The following is a 25,000-nucleotide window of genomic DNA, read 5'->3' as shown; positions in this document are numbered from 1 at the left end:
GGGAAGCACATTAGATAAATAAACAGCCATAAAGGGGCCGGTTTGAATGGAGATGAACGGCGTGGGAAACGTGATCGGGAAGCAGCGTGCCCTTAAACGCTCACGTAAGCCCTAAAAAGCCCCGTCTGAGACACAGAAAGGAAGAAATACGAGAGCGAGGGGAGGAAGACGGGTGACACTCCGTCCACAACAGAACGACGAGGAAATAAATAATGTGAGGGGGAGACGCAGGAGAGAGAAAGGAAGCAACCGGAGAGTTACTTAAAAGTGGATGAAAGCGCGCGCGGATCAATAGATATGGATGTGACTTTTGAATAAAGCCCTCGCTCGCGTCCTCAGATCCCGTTTCACAAAGAAACTCAAACTCCGCGGATCGATGGTGAGCTCATCACTTCGGACCGGCTCCTCCAGCAGCGCCGGGGCCCCGGCCGCTCGTCTGAGTGCCTTCAGGTCCTCAACATCTGCACCACCGCACTCTGTGTACTGATTACCCTGTTGTAGCTGCTCCTCCACACACAGGAGACTAGAATAATGTTTATTGCACACACACATCATTTTCCCTTCAGGTTCAGATCAACTACTGGAGGCCTGAGAGCTCGAGCTGCTGTTTAAGAGCTGCATGAATGTAATGTAATAAACAAAAGCTGGTTCTCGCAGTATAAGTACATGTATATTGTGTATATGTGGTGAGGTATGAACAATGCAGGGCTTTCTATCAGCTGTTCACCTATCAGTTAAACTCTGCATTACAGCACAGCTGACAGTCTTATGACCTGGGCTCTCACATAACTCACCACCGCCTCCATTCACGCACGCGTCGCTCCCTCGCAGAGGCGTTCAAAGCGCGGACAGCAGCTCCATTTGTTACACAGCGAACACACGCAACGTGATTTAGGATGCTCTCCATAGCTTTTTATTTGGCTGTGGAGCATGATATTAGCATTTTTGCACGAGGTGGATGCATCTTGCGCCTTTCGCCATGAAAGATATTTCCCAGTACAACTGGGCGGCTTCAGTGCAAACGCGAAGGAAGGAGATGAGCAGAGCAGATGGAGTCTGCTTTGTTTTAAAAGACAGATTTATTTGCGTATCCCTTTAATACACTTTCAGGCTCTGAGGGCTTTACGGCAGCGTTCGCAGTCTGATGACGGCAAATGAAAATGGAACTACTCAGGTTCGACCGGCGGCGACAATATGGAGGCGACTCCCACGGCGTCCTCTGCAGCAAACGACAGGCCGCGCGCTTTAATCTTCAGAACCCGTTTCTCCAGAGACGCAGCGTTGGACAAAAATACCTTCTGTGTTTACTTGTTAAAACAGTAAAGGCGACGGGAACCCGGCTCAGAGCGGTGAATATTCACAGAGTGCTGTACACCTGGGTCAGTGCTGCCGGCTGCTATCGGGAGCTGAGTGTGTTTGACTCCGAGTGCTGATCAAAGCCCGGCTGCCGGGCAGCAGTCGGCCGCTTGCGCTCCATCTTGTTCATCTTGGCAGCGAAGCAGCTGCTCAGAGCGGAGCACGGAAGACAAGGGAGCCGTGAGGGGAAACTTCGCCGGGGGCGTTTCGGAGCTGCGGCGGAGTCAGTTCACTTAAAGCGAGTATTGAGACATCAGCCGGCGGAGAAGACGTGTAAAGGCAGGAGTGTTAGCTGCTGACACGCCACTGTTTGTGTCTGCTGACGCTGGAGAGGAGAGTTGCTGCCTGGGGTCCAGGGTGTAGAACGGTTTACGGCTTTATAGCTTTTGTTTTGTGGGCTCAGTCGCCGACGAGGACGATGCAATAAAGAACCAACGGTGTGTTATATTTACTGTACAAAGAACAGCAGACGTGCAAGTCTCACGTGTGTTTAATGTTGAGATTTGGAACGTCTCATTTAACCTTTGCCCTCCAGGCCTTTGTGGACGTCCGTGCCGTGTTTAATCAATGCTATTGATCGCAATGCTATAGATAATGTGTGTGTGTGTGTGTGTGTGTGTGTGTGTGTGTGTGTGTAGAGCTGCTCCCTGGACTGTTTGGGTTTGTTATGTTACCACCTACTGTGGAGTAGCTGCTCTTCACAAACACAGTCATGTCTGACATGCTTTCCCTTTATTCGCCCCCTCTGTATTAAGCTACAGTATCACAATTCACAAACATCGCTTCATATGTTCAAATAAAATTAGAATATGTTTAGTTTGTGGATCAATAGCTGTGCCCAAAAGATGAACTATTAAATGTAATAGATGGATAGATGAGTATGATCAGAGACTCAGTTGTTCTTCTCAGTTGTTTTGGTGTCTGGCCTCTAGATAACGTGTGTTTACCTTCAGCGTTCTCAGCAGGAGGCCGACCTGCACACACACACACACAATGGACTGAGCACAGGCAGAGACAACGGAGCAGAGGCGGTCGCGGTTGTTTTGCTTTTGGCCTTGAACCTAAAATGTCAAAAGCCTTGAGACGATTCTTTTCCAATTTGATGTTATAGCAATAAAATAGAGTCAAATTGAAGCGCAAAGAATGGAGAGAAGAAAAAAACACCCACAGGTTTTAAATTGCTGTTATGGATTTGTATAACGCAATAAATCAAAATGCTGTTTACATGAAAGACTTCTTACCGTCTTGAAAATCAAATGATTCCTTTCTTTTGAGCAAGGTGATTTTGTACACAACAGCACATACAGTATATGAGTAGATGTCCTCAAATCTCAGCTTCAGCCTCGAGGCTCCAGGATGAGCATCCATCATGCTTTATAGCACGCCGCACATCACGGCCCGACAGCAAACAGGGGGGGGGGGCTCCTAGACAGCTGAGGACGGGGCAGCGTAGAAAAACAGCCAACAAGAGCGAGGGCGAGCGATGGGAGGAGAGAAAGCGGAAGAGAAAAGACGCGTCAGCCGCTTCTAATCAATATCCGTTTCCCTCCTGTCATGTTACGCGGCCGCCGCATTACCAGGCACGGCGCGTCGGCCCCTAAATAAAATATCACCTTCAATCCAAACTGTCCCATTCGTCTTCATCTGACAAACACTCGGCTTTGGGCCACGCATTCGCACGAATGCGTCACCGCCACAAAATCTGGCACGATTCGCCGCCGGTGACGCCGCTACTCCACATCATGAAGTCATTAAATGTACAGTTTATGGCCCATGAGCTCAGTAGAATACTAGTCAACATAAAGGAGATCTGGCTTAGTGTGGGACTATGCAGTGAGAGGAACAGTGAGTGTCCTAATGATGCACAATCAACTTAAACAACGGCCTGAGCCGCTCTGCATATCCACTGCTTTAAGTTCATCCAGAGCTTATCAGCAGAAAGCAGGACCTGATCTCCCTGATGATCCGTCTGAGGTGAACAACGCGCCCATCGGATCCGTTCGCCCCCCGCGTCCTCCTCCTCTCCACCCGCATCCTCTCTCCATCCGTCTGGGATAAGGCTACGCACGACCCTAAGTAAATCATCTGACTGTGTATCAGGTGAGGAGAAGAACGCTGTAACGTCATTACAGGCTGTTAGTGTGGGACTGGAATGCTGTTTTAAGTTGGACCAGCAGCTTGTGTCATCACATTAGTCTCACAGCATCTCGTCTGATGCTCCATCTGAGTTTTGGAGACGTGCCAGAAGCGTGATCCCCAGAGCTGGATCTCCTCTTCAAACATGGAGGCCAAAGACCCAGTACGTCACACACACACAGACACACAGACACACAGACACACAGACACACAGACACACACTCAGACACACACACACACACACACACACACACACACACACACACACACACACACACACACACACACACACACACACACACACACACACACACACACACACACACATTCTTGCCAAGGTGTCTGCCAGGCCTCTTTCCCAGCCTTTCACTTTACCCGGGGCCCGGCGCCTTCCAGCGGCGCCGCGTCGCTAACCATCACTGGGCTCGAGCACCGGATCACCCTCCTTTCCACCGGTTGCGTCTCAATACATAATTGTACCTGTCCGTAAGCGCACCTGCTTAGCGCACCTGCTTAGCATTCCACATCCATAACGGAGCTGAGCGCATCCACTGTCCATTAACGGCCTGTTTACTGTCTCTGTATCATTAAGAAGCGCGGACGTGTGTCCCAGTAAAAGTCCAGGGCATAAACTGAAGCGTCAGTCAGACTCACATTATTCTCTGGTCTGGTTCCACGGCTGCCTGGGAGCCTAAAAGCCTTCATAAATTACCCTGTTATTTGGGTCAGACCTCTGTTAGTAAGCACATGGCTGGTGTAGACTGCAAACACTCAGTCCCATCGCATCGAGGAGCAACGGAGAACGGCTTAAATGAGTCTCTTTTTTTTCGCTCCAGCCACAAGTGGAGCCGGAGTCGGCACACGGTCTTTGAGTAACTCGTCTTGTGTGGTCAAACATCAGCTGCCGCAGTGTGAGCTTGCGCTGCTTGCGGTCGCGGGGGTGGAGGGGTGGGGGGAGCGGGAGCTGGTGCGCCTCCAAAGATTCTGTTAGTTTTCCATGACATTTTACAAGCTGTGCCACTGTGGTTTTACACTACAAGAACCCACCGGCTGTTCTTTCCCCCTCAGACGTATAATTTAGCCGTCCTGCGTGCGTGTGTTTGTGTGTGTGTGTGTGTGTGTGTGTGTGTGTGTGTGTGTGTGTGTGTGTGTGTGTGTGTGTGTGTGTGTGTGTGTGTGTGTGTGTGTGTGTGTTTCTAAAGCCAATCCAACTCCTGCGCCTCTGCTTAAAGTTTTACTGCCTGAGAACAAGCGGTCCATATTTTAAGATTTGTTATTCGCAGCCCAAGTCACCAGTGGGATTTTACAACTTGTTTAAAAAAAATGTAATTTGACCGAATGAATGACACCTGCACATCAGGACAAAGGTCCAGGAAGTAACGGGCTTCAACAGAGTGGACAGGGACAGAAAGAAGCAGAGCGGGTACTTGGATGTACTGTAGAAATAGAAATCACTACCCGCTGTTTGACTTCCACCATCTATTTGAACACAGGCTGGATCTCATCAGGGTTCTGCACCACAGCTTCATCTGTCATCCTGCCTCCGTGGAGCTGGGGATGTTTTCCACCCCGAGACTCTGAAAATTACAGCCCACACTCAGATCCAGGTAGACACCAGAGAGCGGCCTGAAAAGCCTGATTGAATCACTGGTAAAATGCTAATTTAGACATTTATTTAAAAGCTCAGATTACAGTGTTTCATTTGTCTTGGGAGTTTGATTGTTATGGAGAATATTCACACTTACAATGGAAATGAATTATTCTTCGCTGCACACATGAATGTCACGATGTGGCTAATAAACACTGTGTAAGTCTCTTTCCTTTCAGGTTTTTCATTGTCAAACTAAATAAGCACTAGAATGTGCTCCAGGTGATTAACCTAACGTCTCAGACAGGTAATTGACCTTTGACCTTAAAACATCGTTCCTATGAACCTGTCAGGCACAAACCGACTCCTGATTTGGTCTTCTCCTCTTCTTTTTTCTCTTCGTCTTATTAACAAATACATTCAATGCGCTTTGAAGTCCTGTCACTTCTCTGCACCAAGTGAACTTTTTCTGTTCGTACCCTGTAATTTCACAAACGCTCCCACACAAGCGCATACTCCGTTACACTTATGTCACTCGGCAAATCCCCGTAGAGCGCCACCAATCACTGCCAGCCACACATGCCCCCTGTCAATGGCGAGCACTATGCAGATGACAAACAGGCCGGGGCGGGGGGGGGGGTGTATCAGGGGGAGGAACGGCGCTGTAATAAAGTAAAGGCGCTCATTTAATACCAGAAACCAGTTCCAGTTTGAGTTAAAACCGTTCGATTGATTCATGTTTTAACAATCACCATTTGGATCTCACCAATACAAAGTTGTGTGCTCTCCATCCATGTGGAAAAGCCAATACATCATGTGACAGTACAGGAAGTCAGCGTTACCTTCAACACTTCCACTCTCTCTGCGCTTACACTTAATAATGCGTCTGACGCCTCACACGGATGAGTCACTCGGCCCTGGAAAGGACACGAAGCCCGCGGGTCGTCTCGTCTCCAGCGCCGTGTGAGAGCACGCGGGTTCGTCCCGGGTCGGGCCAGCAGTGCATTAAAGGAAGGGATTCGCACATCTGTAAGGGATTACTGTGCGCGGTCAGTATTATCTCAGTTGCTCCAAAGTTTTTCTTCACCTTTTTTACTTCATACTCAAACATTTCTCATTTCTTTTTCTCCTCTTCTTGTACTCAGTTAATCAAAAATGTGCTCCTGATTTTAGTTGTTGATAGTTTTCCAACACGGTCTGCTCCTGCTCCTTCCCTGGTCACTTATCGCACTTGGCTCATATTCCATTTAAAATGATTACATTACTACGGTTATTGTCTTTCCAAACATGCGTCTACTGGTAGTTACATGTATGTTCAGAATTCAAACCATTGCTTCTTTTATGTATCAACAAAAGTGAACTCAGTCGACCTTATTACTGATTTGAACTCATAATAAACTCCACACATCTGGTATTAAGTTGACGCACACATCCCTGCATACGATCAGACCCAGGTGTGTTATCTTTTCACCACACTTCTCCTTTTTCTCTATTATCTGTCTAACGTATGGATCAGATCACGCCTGTTTTCCTCTTTCACTGCACGCACATCCGCACAAACAGCGTGACGCAGACGTACACACCAGGGCGGTGTCTCGTTCCCGCAGCTGATGGGAGCAGCCATGATGCGAGTGAGGCATGTAATGTGATTTATAGAGACTGGCTCACTTTTCAAATTCAATCAGGAACTTTGATTACTGATGAAAATTCGAGACAGGAAATCACTCCGATAGCAAACCAAAACCTCATGAGACGGAGGAGGGCCGATGTGTGCGAGCGTGTGCGGACAGGGTCGACGCTGAGCTCGCCTGAACTCGGCCATATTTGATTAGGCAGGATACGCGCAATGCAATCAGGAGGGACAAAGCAGGAACCCCGGCAAATTTTGACCGATGACTGATGAAACCTTTTGCTCAGATTTTATCTGCATCTCCTTTTTTTATGCGTCTCCTCTCGATGCTCCCTTGCATCAGGCACACTTGCAGTATGGCTGACCCTCCGTAGGTCACGATGGATCTATGGCTGTTTGGTCTCTGGTGCTATATTGGTGTCTGTTGTGGGACATAGGGGGGCACTTTAAGCAACACCTGACAACATGACAGAGGAGCCTATTCCCATGTGTGTGTGTGTGTGTGTGTGTGTGTGTGTGTTTGTGTCATGGAAGCGATAGAGAGCGAGAGCCGGACACCTTGTGTGTCCACGGTGTGTGATACAAGCGCGACAGACTCATCGGTCACCAATGGCCTTTTAAAGTGCTCCCCATAGGGACACCTGACCTTTTCGCATGATGCCAATACTAGCTGCATGATGAATCAATCGCCCGAGCATTTGGCTCTGTGTTATCCTGAGTAAATATGGGAAACAGCGTTCGGCCCGTGGCGACACGCCGAGACAAAAGCTCAAAATTATAGATTGGTATGTGATGGTGAAAGGAAAACCTGCTGGTGATAACAGGAGGAGGCAATACGCTCCAAAAATGGCTGGAGTTGGGGGAATTAGAAAGCTATGGGAGGAAGGGGGGATTTTTTTTTTTTTAACGACCGGGCCCAGCTGAGAGATTAAGAGGAGGGCAAGGAGAAGATAGGGAAAGCAAGTGGAGACAGAACTGGGTTTGTTTGCATGTGTAGCTGTGTGTGTGTGTGTGTGTGTGTGTGTGTGTGTGTGTGTGTGTGTGTGTGTGTGTTTGAAAGAGAGACCAGGGTAGCAAATGATATGGGAATATGGACCCCAATATGATGGGCTAAATGAGGTGTAATGGTGGTAACATAGAGTGACAGCCACTGGGCCAGTGCATTAAGGGGTTAACCAAGGCCAGAAGTCGCTGACCTCCCTCCTCCCCAGAGACAGAATTATCTCTCAGTGAGGGACACACGCACACACACCAAACCATAATGAAGATGTGGCTGCAGGAAGACCATATTTTTCCATTCCAGAATGTTATGATGGGAATTGACCACCACTATCGCCATTAGAGCAGAGCTGCCTATGCTCGAGTTTCCCAATCGGGCCCTGATTTTCAGCAGAGCGGCTCAAACTCCCACCAAAACAAAATTTGATACCTTCAGGCTTTTTGTTGGATTGCAAAGAAAAAATATAATCAAAAAATTAAATGAGGGCTTTACTGTATAATGGTTTGATGTGAGGATGCTTTGAAATTTAAACCATCATATTTGTATGATTATGCTTTGAATTGTGGAGGTGGACTTCTGGTGTGTGCGTGTGTTTGTGTGTGCCAAGTATGCGTGTAAAGAAAATTACACTGCAGGCTTCAGGTGAGAAATTAGAAATATTAGCATATTTATTACAGCAACATGAAAGACATTAGAATGCCTACACGCTTTACAACAAGCAACGCACAGGAAACTGGCAGGGGACAAATAAGCATTGTGCGCCGGCCAAAGAAAGACAAAGAGAGACAGACAAAGAGAAAGAGAGAGAGAGAGAAAGAGAGAGAGATGAAGGAGGGGGAGGGAAAAAGGCAGAAATTATGAATAACAATAAGACGTAGTGCTGAAGGCTGGGGTTATAGTAGCTGTTTGATTTACCACAAGGGGGCAGACGTAAGCCTACTCACCGTGAACTTACCGACACTGTTGCGTGACATAAACAGAAGCTTTCGGGAAAAAAATTTAAAAAGTCAAGCACATTTTTAGACGTCGTTAACCTGATGATGATTTACTTGTGATGTCACCAACCAACAGGCGATGGAAGCGTGATGCATTAATAGCCAACAGCGAGTACATCCCCAGCCTTATGACCTGGTAGGGAAGGGATCAAGCAAATCTTAATCAATCCTGACACGAACCTGCGATTTGGCGTGTGGAACTAAAACATGGGCCTCACTGCAGCAAAGTGGGAGGAGTTGCACAAGCCTGGATGGGACAACACCATTTTACCCATATGTAACCTAGCTGTGCGTTTGATGACGCTTGTGGAGTTTTCCTGGTCCAAGTGATAAATCTGAAAAGAAACCGCAGACCAATTGCATGTAGAAGGTGACACCAGTAACCAAAGCAATCTGTCAGGTCGTCAGGTTTAAGGTTTATTATAACACTTTCAGAACATGACTTTCTTTCCGCTTCCAGAAAACATAGTGAAGGTGCTGTTGCGCGGCATGTCCGGGATGTTACAGAACCACGGTGTTGATGTGAGGTCATCTTAAGAACACAGATAAATACACTTTACTCCTAAAATTGCCAACAGAAAAGAACAACAGCTCAGTAAATAAGGCATCTAAAAGGCCAGCGGTCAAGGGTTGTCCGCTGGAGGGGAATCATAGAGTTAGCATGAGTAGAATGAACGGCTCGACGCTCCTGACTCTGTCTGCTGCCCTGTTTGACCCCGCCCCCACTGTTTAAGTCCCGCCCCAGCAGACGGGCAACTAAGCCCCACCCCCAAAGGACTATCAGACTCTCATTTGCAGTTTACACCGATTCCAGTTGTGGATTTAGCATCAAACTTCTTCAAACAGTGTCTGACTGGTTACAAATCCAAGTCAATCCAACCCACAGTTTAATCTGCTCACTTGCAAAGAAACGCCGGCTTGACCTTCCTGGAGAAGCGGAGGAAGGGTTTTCAGCAGGTCAAAAATGTGACGTGAGGGTTTCCCCTGTTCTCGGCCTCCCTCCGCCCCTGCCTTCCTCACTCAAACGGTCGAGAAACACAAGGGTTCAAAGAGACCAGCTCTCAAAGTGCATACATGTATACCTGCTGCTCTAGGTGGGTTTGGTGCTGTGTCATTCTACTCATTCTAACGCTATGGCAGAAACTATGCACTGCCACCTGTCAAGCAAAGCTGGAGCTTCGCGCCATGCTACATTCCTTTGTTCAGACCAACCAAGCGCCTCCCTTCACCTTCATCCCGTATGACCCGCCCCTGAACGAGAACGTCAGAAATCTCTTTTTCACAATAAAAGTACATAATCAGCATCATCATTGTTATCATTACAAACATTCTAAACATTGGAAATCAACGCTGTACATATTTTACACTATGATACAATCATATATACTGTACTTGATGCCACTGTTGATCCTATAGAGTAACACATATATTAGAATTGGATGTGGAAACACACTAAAAAGCAGGTTCAGTTCTTTAAGGGTCCCAACCGATGTACAGTAACCTTCTCATACTGGGATAAGCAGTACTTTTCTTCACACAAGGAAAAAAAACAATGGACATATTTAGTTGCTTTCAGCTGTAAACAGTGTCTTGTCAATTTGTGGGTGTTGGTTTGAAACGGATTGGCATGACTGATAACAAGAACGTGACACAGTACGAGACGCACAAATAATCTCAGAGTAAAACATGTCCTCTCTGGGCGGCACGGCTCCGAGTCAACTCATATACTCGTATATTCCACCTTGGCCCTTTTCATCATGAAAGGAAGGAGTAAATTAGAATCGGCGGCGTGTTCCCCACAAACATTTCCAGACTGTACATGGCACAACACCGTTTAACAACGTACGCGTCCTCAACCGCCTCGAGTGTATCGTGACCTTTAAGTCCTCTGCACAAAACACAACAACACGCCAGAAACGTGGGAAGGCAAGCTTTCAGGCATGGAAGAGTAAAAACGCCTCTGCGCTAACGGCACCTCAAGCAGCTTCTACTGTTACTTGGCACTCGGTTTCAAGCGGACAAGCCAAGGTGCACTGGGCCTAGGCGCAATGGAAGCGTGTCGCTAGGGAAGCCCTTGTCCTCGGCAAACGCACAATTGAAAGGAATCGCATCCCCATCACTTTCCTACATGAACTAGCAACATCTACGGTACATCCCTCTCTATCGCTAAAGGTCCAGTTTTCCGCCCCCCTCAGCCCACACATTCGTATCGTTCCCTGGCTTTCGGTACACAGAGCAGTGGAAGGGGCCGTACACGCACTAGGTAATAACTCCTATCAAGGTTGAACGATATAAACCTCACCACCAATACAAACGTTAGGTCCATCTCTACGGTTGTGGGTCCCACAGCCCATATAAACACATATCTACACATATACATTTCACCTTTGACCCTCTTTAAACTCTTGAAAACAACCGAACGAAGCAAATGACAGTAAAACCCGACTGTACACCTCACAGACAGTGGTGATAAGATGCTAATTTGTTTGTTTTTTAAAATTCTTTTGTGGAGCTGATATGGTGTGAAATGACCTGGGACGCTCTACATGGTCCTTGCTGTCGGATGCGTGTCTGTCTTTCGCTCCGACGGGCCGGTCGTGTCGCCGGGACCCTGCGTGCGCTGAAGCTGCTCGGTGCCCGTCGAGGGTGGGGAGGATGCGTGAGACAGCGAGAAGGTGAAGAAGTCAAGCGTCTGTGGCGTCGCCACGTCGTACGTTAGTGCATCTCAAAAACAAACCCAAAAAAAATCAACAGAGGCCCGAGGACAGAGTATCCATTAGGGCTCCATCGCGGTGGGGACATTCATCGCGGGAGGAAGCGTCCATTTTGGCTCTGTCTCACTGTGCGTTTATAAGGAAACCGTTATACTTGGACGTGCGTCCCCTGGGTCTGCAGGCTCTGCACGCTGGACAGGATCTTCTTCTGGTGGCCGGCCAGATTCACACCCATCTTAGCCAGCTCACTGCAAACAAGACACAACGGGTCAAGTCTCTAAACCACTGCAGCCTTTCCTGACCTCTGGAGTGCTTTGCTGAACGGCGATGAGGCACCGGCTCCTGTACCTGACACTGATGTAGAGGACTGAGTCCAGGCTGACGTATCCCGCGCTGGAGAAGTTGTCCTTGTACTGGCCCATCTTGATGGCCTCCAGCCACTCATCCACCGTGCTCACACTGAACTCTGGGGTGGACGGATCCTCCCTGCTGAGATACGAAGCACACGGGGTTTCTAAACAGCCTCTGTTCTAGCTATCCTCTCTATAGTGACAGTGGTGCTTTTCCAGCCTTGCTCCACTCACCCTGCTGAGCTGTTGGCCAGCTCTCTGAGGCTGGCCGGGTTCCTGATGAGTTTGTCCAGGATTGACACAATCTGTCCAAACTTCGGCCTGTCGCTGCGTCCCTTCTCCCAGCAGTCCAACATGAGCTGGTGCAGCACCACAGGACAGTCCATGGGAGCAGGAAGACGGTAGCCCTCATCTATTGCTTTGATCACCTACAGGGAGAAAGGGGGGGGGGGGGTGTCCGGGAAAATGGGTTTTCATCAGTAAGAGCTTGGAATTGAATCAAAAATAAATGTTTACTGATACTGGATACTGGATGTGTGCTGGGCCGCACCGCCGCCGGGGGCTCCTGTGTTTTTGTGTGTGGTGACTCACATCCTGATTGGACATCTCCCAGTAGGGCCTCTCTCCGTATGATATCACCTCCCACATGACGATGCCGTAGCTCCACACGTCGCTGGCTGAGGTGAACTTCCTGTAGGCGATGGCCTCCGGGGCCGTCCACCTGATGGGGATCTTCCCTCCCTGGGGAAGGTTCAACCACAGCAACGTCAACAACAGCCCGCTCCCGGCGGTGCGTCACCGCGAGCCTGATGCTTTAACCCCGACTGCAACGGCGTAAATATTTAAAAAGCTGTACGTTTCTGGCTAATAGCTGCAATACATCAAGAGACGAGCTGATTAAATGAATTGTACAGCATGTAGGTACCTGCTGGGAAGCCAGAAGACCGGCAGGATGATAAGCAAGCTAATGCACCAGGCTTCCCAAGGCGCACTCAGGCTAATATGCTCAGCGTGGCTCTAGTGTCAGCTCCTGCACTGCACTTGACTTTCTTTAGCTGGAACTTTTCCTCTGCTGTCCTTTCCTTTGCCTCCTCCTTCTTCTTCCAAGAGGCTCTAGCCTTTGTTGTGTGCACACAGATCAAAAGGACTCCATGCTGTATAGACACTGTAGACAGTGAGAGGCTGCTGCCCCCTCTCACTCGCCTACGCACACACACACTCAGTGCTTCTCTATAGGACTGGCTTCGGCTCCTTAACATGCTGCAGCTGCCTCTGCTCCACCTAGCCTCCCCCATCTCCGCTCGCTCAAAGTCAAATAAAAGACAAAGCTGGTAAGTCGGCAGACGCTGTACTTTTGTTACCACCACCCCATGTCCAACTCTTCCCCATCTTTGTTTCCTCCCCTCTCCAAACTGTTCTCAGTAGACCCTTCCCCACCCTCCCCTCCCTCAGCCTTCGTAGCTCTCAGTCTTATTTGATATCCAGCCCCCCCTCCAACGCCTGCAGCTCTCCATCTAGGTCTCCTGACATCAGTGAGAGTGTGAATACGACTGCAATAGAGCAGTCAACGGCTGATACACTCCTCCCTGGGCAATGCTAATGCCATATTAAAAATAACATCCCCAACACTTCCTATGAATTTGAATAATGCCGTCTCCTTGTGGGCATTTTAGACGAGTTACTCCGCAGTGATTCAACTCACTGACGCTTGGGTTTATTGAGAGACAGTGAGAGGCTGTGTCTGCTTTTGATGTCGTGGACAGCGGCTGTTCCTACCCTCGTCGTGTAGGCGGCTTCCGGGTCGTCCTCCAGAACCCGGCTCAGGCCGAAGTCGGACACCTTGCACACCAGGTTACTGTTGACCAAGATGTTCCGCGCCGCCAGGTCCCGGTGAACGTAGCTCATGTCCGACAGGTACTTCATGCCCGAGGCAATGCCTCGCAGCATGCCCACCAGCTGGATCACCGTGAACTGGCCGTCGTGTTTCTGTCGGATCACACAGGGAGAGCGAATTAGCACGGCCGCGCGGGGCGTAAACGCTGACGTTAAGCGGCGGCGGCGCGGTGATTAGCGCCGCAGCCTCGGCTGAAAGAACTGGAGCAGCCTTTACTAGCAGCGCTCCCTGAGCGGGCCTCCGAATCCCTTCCAGCTCCCGCTCACCCCACGCTTTGACCTCCCTCTGGAGGGTGGCGAGCACAAGATGAATTTCTGCTTCCAGGGATCAATGGAGGATCACATAAAAAATCCTACTCGCTGAGGATTGGATCTGACAGGGCAGACAAAACTTTCCTCCCTAACACCGACCTCACTGAGCTCGCTGGATTCCAGATTTGAGCTGTCTTTGGCAAAGGGCTGAGCCTGTTGATCGATGGCGGTCCAGCTCACCTTCCTATGCCAATTATTTCAGCCCGGGGCCAACAGTCCCCGTTAAAAAGCCATCCATGTTATCAGTCACCCCCTCTCCTCTATATCATCCCTCCTTCTCTCTGTCTCTTTGTTCCCTCCATCCATCTCTGTCTCTCCACAGCCTCCGTCATAGAGAGAGAGACAACTCTGTATTACTTTGATTCAGTCTCCATCTATATATCCATCTTCCTTCATCTTTCTGCATCTGTGCCACCCCCCACCCTGTCCTCCCCCCTTCCTCCACTCTTCTTTCTCTCTCCCTCGGCAGCTGTGGAGTAAGTTAATTAGCCGGTGGTTTTGTGAGATGCTGATTGATTGGACTGTCTAACAAACCTACAGACTTCCTCTATCAATCTGCCCACCACAGTGCCTTGCCAGGAAGGAGGAGGGAGGGCAGGGAAAGAGAGGGGAGACAAGTGCAGGACAGGGGGTCTAGGCAGAGAAATGAAGACAATTAGAAAATTAGACGTTTTTCTTTTTGGCATATTTTCCAAACTGTTTATCCTGATACCTCCGGCTGGAGAGTGACAGGAAGGTTGTGTAGCGTGGCGCTGCGGTTTTGTTATTTCTGAGGGAGAGCTGCTTAATAAACGGTCAGCATAATTAAAGACACATATGGATGCTAGGAGCGCGGATGAGCTGTAAAAGCCATAAAAGCGCTTCCATAATTACATGGAGCCGCTGCGGACACGCTTTACGAGCCACAGGCACCGCACGCATGCGCCGCCGCGCTGCTGTGTGTTTGTGTGTCGTCGGGGACGCGGCGCTTCGGCTATTTTTTAATCTGTCAGATTTCATTTCATTTTGCTTCAGCGTTGCTGATGGGATCGGTGTCTATTTAACGACGGGCCTATCATCGCAGGCTTAATGGCTTTGGAGCACTGCAGTGATTTTACTGGCTGACTAACAACTCCCAGTATGAATCAGGGGGATGCTGATTGTGAGGCACACTGTGCTGCAGCTCTGTGGGTGTATGCACGGCCCAAATCAGGACGCCGCTGCTAAACCAAGTCTGCATATTGCGCTAATACTGCACATTACCTAATAAAATAGCCTTCACCTTCTGCACAAAATATGCATCTAAACATCTTAAAAGTTTGATTAAATACATCATATTTTCCTTTTGTTTCAAGAATAATTCCTTAAAAAACAACAGTTCTCTATTTCAATTTCTCTATTCCACAGCCTTCTTTGATTTTTAAATCGGTTCATGGATAAGATGTTGAGCATAACCTTGAGTAAATTCTGCCTTTCGGGCATTACTTTTGGAACACATGGGCATGAATTTAAACCCTTTCATCACTTCCTCAACAAATCGCCTTCAGAAAACAGCTCAAGTTGTTTTTATTGTGTTGAACTAATTAAAAATGTTTGGCAGTTTGAAGAGTAGTCAATGTTACGGCATGATATTCACTAATAAAGCAAATATTGCAGGTATGTACAGTAGCATATTTTCTTAGTTTTATTCCCTGTTTGTCAGCAGTTTAGATGCTGTACTGAATTTGTATTGAGGCCTGAATGTCTCCAGTCTCACGTGTCACGTTGTCTTTGTTTGCCAAAATGTGTGTATTTGAAAGCTGTGTGTTATGTTGAGCGACGGTCTCAGACTGGTTGTTAACCCGACCGACCAGGACTCTGTAAAAGTTTCATAGCCTGAATTCTCCAACTTTTAGAGATGAAAACCCATTTAAGTCAGGTGCCTTCATATATTTTTAAAAGGATGTGCCCTCCAGTGCCGGGATTTGGAGGAACGGACTCTTCAATTTTAAACACTCCACAGCGAAGACATCATTCTCCACACGGCCCCTTGTGAGGACCGAGGCCGGGGGACGTCCTGTTAGAGCTGTATTCCTTCCAGCTGAGCCATGACTCACCTTGAGGAACGTGTCCAGAGATCCGTTTTCCATGAACTCCGTGATGATCATCACAGGCTTACCTGCAGAGACACAGGACAAGGCGCTGTTAGCGCAAGGAAGACGGACGCGGACGAGAAAGGGAGCGAGGAGTGGAGTCCACAGCTGTGGTCAGCCTCTCAGCCTGTCTCTCTGCTTCTCTCTGGGGGATAACATGGCATTTCGTCATCAGTCACACTGACAGCTTCTAATCAGCCCCTCTCCATAAACGCCAGGAGATAATTAGAATGGACCAATCCGCCGCAATGTGTGTGTGTGTGTTAAAGGGGGCCTCCTGAGATCTCATGAATACTAATCAGCCATAAGGCGAAGGGGGCCGCTGGTCAGATCGCCGTGCACCTGCACGCGTGTGTGTTCGTGTGCACGCGTGTGTGCGATGATGGGGCGGCTGACGGACGGAGCCCGCGCTCGATGGCTCCCCTGCATGACATCTGCTGGGGCTTACAAATTATTAACAAAGTACCTGCAATCAAACGCGCATACACCCCTCACATCAAAAAAAAACAGCAGTTGCCCCTGTTTTACGGCCCCCCCACCCCCAGATACGCCCGCACCCCCCGCGGCTGGGCCCTCGCCAATCACAGGCAAACATGCACTCGAAAACCACGGTGTGCGAGTGTGTTCGTGGCTTGTAAACACAGACCACGTCAGCTGTGATGAATAGGTCACATTTTCACAATCAGACCTCAGAGATGCCGGGAGGGGAAAAAATAACCTCTGGGAGAGATAAAGGCAGAGCGAGAGGGGGGATAACAAAGAGGAGGACGGAGACCTCCTCATAAAACACTCTGGAGATAGTGTGGAGTCGGGGGCAAGAGAGACACAGGGGTTAAACATTAGAAGTGGCCAACGGAAGATAAATATGCGAGAAGGCGTGGTGTTCTGAGACGAGGGGGAAAGGAAGCTGGATCAGAGGATATGAGGAAAGAAGGGAACGAGGAGGGGAGGTGAGGTGCAGGAAGGAGGGAGGGAGTCAAAAGCTTGTCATGGGAGAACGGGAATGAACACCGCCGAGGCCTACAGTGAGATTGTAGGTAAAGACAGCAATACATCACCTTAAATGAATTCACTATCTCAGTGCAGAGAAACACACACACACACACACACACACACACACACACACACACACACACACACACACACACACGCACACACACGCACACACACGCACACACACGAGCAGAGTTGCCTGGTCTCTGGTGGTGGTGTCGTCTTTGACAGTAACATTAGTCTCAGGGATAAAAGTGAAAGAGAATTGGATTTTCTTCTGCTGGGGGTGAGGACTGCTGGTCACATTTATCTCCACGCTGGGCCTTGGTTGTGCGCGTAGTGCTGCTCTGTGTGTGTGTGCGTGTGTGTCTGTAGGAGACAGAGAGGGAGCGGGAGCTGGTTTCAGGGCGCGACCACCTGACTTCGGCTTCGATCAGAGCCGAACGTGCTTCGTGTGTGTATTGTCTCACGGCGGTAGATCTCAGTGAATGGGACTGAGCCTGACTGAGTGGACGTCTGGCTTCTCGCTGCCTCGGGTCGAGGCGCAGAGTGTGCGAACGCACCTGGGACCACAGCGGCTGCAAATATGAATACACATATGTGTGTGCAGCCGTAAAGAAGAGGCAGACATACGTGTATATGTCACACTCTCTGAAGTAGACAGCCATGAAATGGAAAACAGCTATAAAGGACTACCTCTGGAAACCAATTATGCGTTCCGGTGTGTGTGTGTGTGTGTGTGTGTGTGTGTGTGCGTGTGTGTGTGTAAGGAGAATATCACCTTCAGGCGTTAGAAACGGTCAAGCCAGAAACCCAATGAAGCACATTCATCCCCGTTGTCTTGGGTTACGGGATCACGTGAGCCCGGCGTGTTCTGACAGCAGCCAACATCTGGATGCCCGCCACACGGCATCACGTGAGCCACTCACAGTCAGAGGTCGCTATCAGCGCAGCTACTGCTTAGCGGCTTTTATTGTCAGGCTCCACCTTAAACGCACAAACACTCAACAAATGAACAAACAAATCCCTTTCACTGCCTGCTGCAACTTCCTTTCACACACACACACACACACACACACACACACACACACACACACACACACACACACACACACACACACACACACACGCTGACAGGACCAACTTGACGTGCTCCTTCGAAAACCCCCTGAAATCATATAATTAACTAATCACATTCGTATTCATTTGACTGCGTTGCCTTTCATCGCCGGCAGAAATCGAGCTGAAACACTTCTCGCGCGCGGCTCGTGCGCCGATCTCCTGCCAGGAGGCGAGTGCTGCGGAGCGGACCGGGGAGGAGTCCGCTCTTTCTTCACCTCATCATTTAGCGGACGCGCGGAAAGTGCCTCGGCCGCACGGAGCGAGCGTCACGCGGGCTCCGCGCGAGCCGACCCGCGGACGTCCGCGCTCCCGCGAGGGCGATCGAGCGCCCGGCGCACTGTGTGCACACTGGATGCGCCAAATCACATTAGGACGCGCCGTTCCCGCGCCGCGGCCAGAGCGCAAATGAAAGCGATAGACTCTGTATACATCTGGACAATTACATTGGACGCGGCTACGTGGGCCGCATTACCGCCTTATTGAATGAGGCGGCCCAAGGTACAAACGAGAAAATGAAATAACTGCTGTATTGATTAATGTTAAGGGTCCGAACTAAATTATACAATGCTTTTAACACAGCACAGATCTCTGTTCTGGGAAGCGCCATGTGAGGGTGTGGAGAAACAGGGAGGCAGAAACTCAATAAGCTTATCTCCTCTTCCCACTTCACCTCGCCTCCTCCCTCTTCGCCTTCTCGTCTGCTCTCATTTCCTCACATTTGTCTCCTCAGCACCTCTCCTCTCATGTGCTTTATCTGGTCCCTCTCCTTAAACCTTGCCCCCCCCCACCACCACCCCATCGTTTCCCAACTCCCGTATCGCCCATTCCAACCATTCTGAATCCCACAGCCATCGTCACCTCCTCTCGCCCCCCCCCCCCACCACCTTTCTGTACTTCCTCGTTTGTCTCTGCAGTCCAATCTCCAGATATTCAAAACGGGAATAATTTGAGACACTCCAACAGGAAATATCGAAACAGTTATTGTTCATTGCACAAAGACACAATTACTAGTTTTCATCAAGAAGACGATGAGTGGAAAAAAAACAGCACCTTTGTAGAGCTGCTGCTGTGTGTGTGTGTGTGTGTGTGTCTGTGTGTGGGAGGGGGTGAGGGGGGTGGGGGGTGGGGGGTTAATGTTGCCAGATGAGATGGAGCTCGGTAATTGAGGGTTTTCCAAATGAGCCGATTGTTGCAGCGATTGTAAAACACATAAAGGACGGATTGGTAAAACGAGGGAGATGAGAGGAAGACAGGGAGATGGACGGGGAGCGGGGGAGGTAGGGAGGTGATGGGGGGGGGGGGTTTGGAAATGAAAGCAGGGGTAGATTGCTGCACTTTTCGGATATGTGAAGAGACAGATAGAGAACAGAAAGACCCCCCCCCCCTCCTGCATGTGGCACTTTGATTAGCATGACAATAGCAACAATCAGGTGACAGACAGCAGAGGAGGTCATTAGTGACACACACACACACACACACACACACACACACACACACACACACACACACACACACACACACACACACACACACACACACACACACACACAGGCTTTATTTGACTTATGATTGACTGATCTGCAGCGATCTGTCAAAGGGAACAAAGTTCAGATTCAGATGATTTAGATTAATTAATTAATTCTTTGAGATAATAACACAAATTAAAAAGAAAAGTCATTTGTTGTGACCCAATCACGTTATATAAGTTCAGTACTCCGACATGTTACAGTAAAGCAATGATGCTGATGGAGAAGTGGCAGCATCAGCCAGCTCTCCGTGAAGGAGCGAATATGAAAAATACATTATACACTTAAATACTGTATATTCTCTCTAATTATGTAATAAACATAAGCGTAAATGTTGTTCCCATTAAAATCTTACTCAAGCAGTGAACGAGTTTCACTCTCAGCTCTGAGCTCATCCAAACAGCATCGCTCCCTGCTCCAGCTCCACAGACACTGTGTGGTCAGGCATCAGCACTGTTACTCCTGCTACTAATGTCTCCCAGCATAACTACTGCTGCCGCCGCTTACACCTATGCAATCCAATCTAACCCACCTGAGCCCAGAGCAGCCGGGGTCAACGCGGCCGATTAGACGGAGGGCGGCGTGAGGGGCCCAGCTGGTGCCGGAGAAGGAGGCCTGAAGGAATTATTGACCCATCTCAACTCTCACCCCTTCGCTGGCACACGCGCACCCTGAGCCGTGACCTGTGAAATTACTGCTCCGCCAGTGAGATTTGTTTCCGAGGGGCTCTATCAGCTCCTCAATGTGCCGTGAAGGCAGGTGAGGAGAGAGGGGAGAAAGGAAGCGCGTGGGAAAGCCTGGTGCCACGGCAACGCAACGGCACAGCATCATGACAAAGTGTGTGAGTGGCATCAGCGTTGCTGCTGTCGCTGAATTTGGCAGAAATTCTACAAGAAAGTGGCGTAATTAGTGCAGAACGTCTGCCGGTCAGCGGAACAAGTTGATTCAGTTTGTTTCTGTAGTTCTAAACCGCCTCAATCTGCCCAGCAAAGGTCAAAGTTATTACATACGAAGCATCATTTAGACAAAGGGAGAGAGGGAGAGAGAGAGAGGGAGAGAGAGAGAGAGAGAGAGAGAGAGGTGGGGGTTTCATTCTTAATATGCACTCTCCTGCATATTCATGAGTCTAAAAACACATCCAATTAACTCTATGAATTATTAATATTCACGATAAAAGTCTATGCATATGCATTTGCTCTTTTGTTGTTGGCCTAAGTGCCGCTGAGCACCGGTGTGAGAGATGGACCCGTGCGTCCTTTCCTGCCCGCATGTTTACAAGGCTGCCTTTCTGCGCCGGCTGTCTGCTCCTCGGCTCCTGCACACGTCTGCACAACAGGGGCTACCGACGAAGAGGAGGCGAGGATGAAGAACGGGGGGCGATCACACTAAGGCGGCCGACGCAGAAGTGCACACAAAAGGTCGTGGGTCCACTTGACATTTTAAACAGACTGCGGCTACATTCTATTCGTTCACTTCCTGCTGTGATTGTATATGTATATTCTGCGCTCTACCGCTGAAAACTGCATCAACAACTGCAACAGCTAAAAGCAGGCTGAGAGGATGTAGTAAAACCAGAACAAGGCGAGAAGGACAAAGGGAGCGAGGAGAGGAGACGGCGACAGCGAGTGGAAGCAAACGGTGAGAGATTGAATAAAAAGATTAGACGGACACCGGCTGAAAGAAGAGGCGAAGCCGGGGGAAATAGGGATATGAGGCGAGGGCCGGACGGACGGACGGACGGATGGAGAGATAACCAATCAGCTGCCTGTCTCACCTCCACGGACGCCCTCCCTCGCTGCCTCACAGCATCACGCCAAGTAAACAAGTGGCCATTTGAGAGGCGGACAGTCGCCGTTCGCATGCACACCGCCATGCGTCACCGGTGTGTTGCCGTGGCAACGGAGCTTTTATCCCGTCCAGGGTCACCGCCGCCGCCGGCAGCAGCGGCGCGGCACAAACACACGCTTACCACAGCACATGTGTGCAGAGAACAGGAAAGTAGGTGAGCTGCTGCACCCGCGACAACACGGCCCGCACTCACATTTGGTGACGACGCCCTCCAGACGGATGATGTTGGGATGGTCGAACTGCCCCATGATGGAGGCTTCGGACAGGAAGTCCCGCCTCTGCTTGTCGGAGTATCCGGCCTTCAGGCTCTTGATGGCCACGTAGATCTCCCGCTTTCCCTGCACGCGCAGCCGCCCGCTGCACACCTCCCCGAACTCTCCTACACAGGGAGAGAGGACGAGACTCAGAATGACTGAACACCTCTCATTTACATTCACTTCAGGTCATGTTTCGCAGGTGTTGTGAGTTATTAATACAGTTCCACCTCACATTCCGCTGCCGACTCACCAGCTCCGATGACTCTTTCTATGCGAATATTGGACGCATCAATCTCTTTGGCGAAGTCTCTGACGGCCTGGTTGGGATCTTCGTAGGTGTGAGGATGGATGTAGGTCCTGCTGCCTGGGAGCTTGACTTGGAGCGCAGAGGGGAGAACGGGGAGAGCGATGAGCTGATCGCACACATACTGGGTTGATCAAAGCGCTGACGCGGGTCCCTCGCGTGGGCTTGAGCAACGTTACAAACGATTACATAATGGGACACATAGCCACTTTGTTAGCGGCGGCGTTGGGATGACTCATCGCTTTTAACAGGAACCCATAAGGCGCTCGGCTCTGCCAGCAAACATTCGAGCGGGGAGGTGTGAAACGACGGGGCTCAGAGCCGCTCTGCAGCTCCCACCGTCTCCTCATGATACACGAGCATGTGTAAACAACGTATGAATGCTGTCTGCGCGCCGCCGAGTCCTGAGCGCATCTCTGATCCACGGATGCAGGAAGGGATGCGATTGGCTGCTTGTGTGTGGGGGGGGGCCACTGTACGTTTGACTGCAGAGCCAGACGCAGGTTTAAAGGTTGCATCATGTTTCTGAGAGCGTGCGAGTGGGTCTTTACCTCGGCCGTGCTGGAACTGCATCTTCTCCTCGTCGGGGTCCTGCTTGGCTTTAATATATCCACAGTGCCTGGGGAGAAACGACAAGTGCACTCATACCTCTGTAACACAGACGCCCTCCAAACGCATAACAGCCGCGCGTATTTGCTCAGCTACTACGGTCCTCGGCTACGATTGGTTTCCTTCTGTCTCCCTCTAATTAAGAGAAGCCTCGAGGAAAGAACAACAATCAATTTCTCTTTTTAACTGTTTCTACTGCTTCTCTAATCTGCACTCCCCTGGAAGCTGTTGTGCCCGAGGTTGAGTGAATGAGCGCGTGCCACATTTGTTCCTGTGGATTAGTTCCCTCCCCACACACACACACACACACACACACACACACACACACACACACACACACACACACACACACACACACACACACACACACCCCGCAGCGTGGGTCAGTCAGAGGATCAAGATGAAGTATTGACGGATTGATCAACGCAATCCTGCTGCCCAGCGGAGAGGAAGTGTTGAACCTGTTATGTTTTACAGACCTCACAGAGGGATGCTGGGTACTGTACTGTGTGTGTGTGTGTGTGTGTCTCCACTTTGTAACGCTGCAGCCTCCAATCACCCGTAACTGCTGCTGAAAGTTACGGCTCTTTGAAATTCAGCGACAACATTTTGAGGCCAAAAAACATTTCGCGGTTTCGCATTACATCATCTTTATTCGACGAGGTATTAAACCCAACACAAGCACCGCGTGGCTGTTCCCCTCTCGCTCTACGGCCGTCCTCCCTGAGCGCTGCTCGGGTAAAGCAGCGACCGTGCATCCGTCTGTCCACCACCGGGATAAATAGGTTTGGGCTTAGAGCCACGAGTAACTGGGAACAAACTACATGATTTAAAGATGCAGCCGAGGCGGCGACAGGGGCGACGGAGAGAAATGGAAAGCCGAGATTTAATAAAGACAACTGATGGGAGAAACCCGATAAAGGAAGAATAATACAGCGAGGAGATACTGAGACATGGATAAAGGTGGGGCCTCGTGGGCTCAGCAGGCCTGTCGTGTGGTGGCTAATCCCTGTGTTGATTTTACATAGCTGAACGCTTGGTGTAAGCCAGACATCAATAAGCCGTTGAGGGAATAACACACACGAGGGTAGAGACTGGTTGCTGCTATTTGGGGAATAAAGGGGAGGTGGGGGGTGTAAAGGGGAGTGGGACCCCACCTGGTTATCAGCTGGGCTCAAGCCGACTGAGCACCAAGGGAGTATCATTACCCCATCGACACACACACACACACACACACACACACACACACACACACACACACACACACACACACACACACACACACACACACACACACACACACACACACACAAACACACACACACACACACACACGCTCCAGGGCATGTGTCCTGAACATATGGGGAATAGGGACGTGGGTCACACACTTCTGCTCCGAGTGTGATAATTCCACACAGACGTGTGTGTGTGTGTGTGTGTGTGTGTGTGTGTGTGTGTGTGTGTGTGTGTGTGTGTGCATGCTCTGCTAAAGCACAGGGGCCCACGTTTGAAGAAAAAAATAAAAAACTTTGCTCATTAAGGCTGGATGTGTGTTTTATTGTTGTGTGCGCCTCCACTGGTGCATGGCTGCATGTGTGTGTGTGTGAGCCTGATGGGAAATGAACACATTTCCATAGTAATTACACAGCGACTCATTTCTCCTCTGCAGTTAGAAATGTCATGAATCATTAGCGCTGCAGTCTTAAACATGGCCCAAAACCTGACATGGCTGTAGCTTTTGTTTCTCCCCTGACAGCAAAGAATGTGTGCGTGTGTGTGTGTGCACGCGGTTCCTTTAATACCTTGAACTACATGCATCTGACCTGTTGTTTGCTGCATTCTCTGTGGACGTGACGCTGTTTTAATAATTGTATTTTTGACAGCTTTGCACATTAGAAGCTGAGAAACACACCAGAACTAATTGTGGTTGTTAAAATAAGTATAATCAAACATTTGTATGCATTATTCTCATTTGCAGATAATCCATGTTGAGCAGCTTGGTTTAATGGTCCATGTTTCTCCTTGTCTGAGTAGAAACACTGGCTCCGCTGGATGTTCAGTGTCTGGTCTCAAGGTTTAGAGTTTATTTAGCTTTTTTGCTCACATGGATCTAAATTTAAATACCAAATGTGTTTCACAGCAGAGATTTATTTGAATTGAAACGCACACCTTCGTCACTAAGGCAGCGATCACACTGAACCTCAACTGTATCCAAAATGTTCCCTCCTGCTGTCTGAGACATGATTTATGTTCCCA

General features: G+C 49.5%; 1 protein-coding gene across 3 annotated transcripts in view; it reads right to left on the bottom strand.

The window, feature by feature from the left end:
• Window positions 1–9,101: 9,101 nt before the first annotated feature.
• The window catches only part of epha4b (eph receptor A4b), a 51,376-nt gene continuing 35,477 nt past the window's right edge, over window positions 9,102–25,000 (bottom strand). For 2 of the 3 annotated variants that reach the window (XM_029132705.2, XM_029132709.3), the window contains exons 11-19: window positions 22,687–22,754; window positions 22,082–22,207; window positions 21,768–21,953; window positions 16,050–16,111; window positions 13,546–13,755; window positions 12,361–12,510; window positions 12,004–12,197; window positions 11,768–11,908; window positions 9,102–11,667 (exon numbers count right to left, since the gene is read on the bottom strand). In XM_029132705.2, coding sequence (XP_028988538.1) covers window positions 11,568–11,667; window positions 11,768–11,908; window positions 12,004–12,197; window positions 12,361–12,510; window positions 13,546–13,755; window positions 16,050–16,111; window positions 21,768–21,953; window positions 22,082–22,207; window positions 22,687–22,754 — 1,237 coding nt within the window. In that variant the 3' untranslated portion in view covers window positions 9,102–11,567. The remainder of the gene's footprint in view (window positions 11,668–11,767; window positions 11,909–12,003; window positions 12,198–12,360; window positions 12,511–13,545; window positions 13,756–16,049; window positions 16,112–21,767; window positions 21,954–22,081; window positions 22,208–22,686; window positions 22,755–25,000) is intronic. The other variant, XM_029132706.2, reaches the window with a different exon arrangement.

This window comes from Betta splendens, chromosome 17, assembly GCF_900634795.4.
Source record: "Betta splendens chromosome 17, fBetSpl5.4, whole genome shotgun sequence".
NCBI classification, from domain to species: domain Eukaryota; kingdom Metazoa; phylum Chordata; class Actinopteri; order Anabantiformes; family Osphronemidae; genus Betta; species Betta splendens.
Note: the sequence above shows the minus strand (reverse complement) of the source record. Positions and strands in the feature narration are given on the sequence as shown.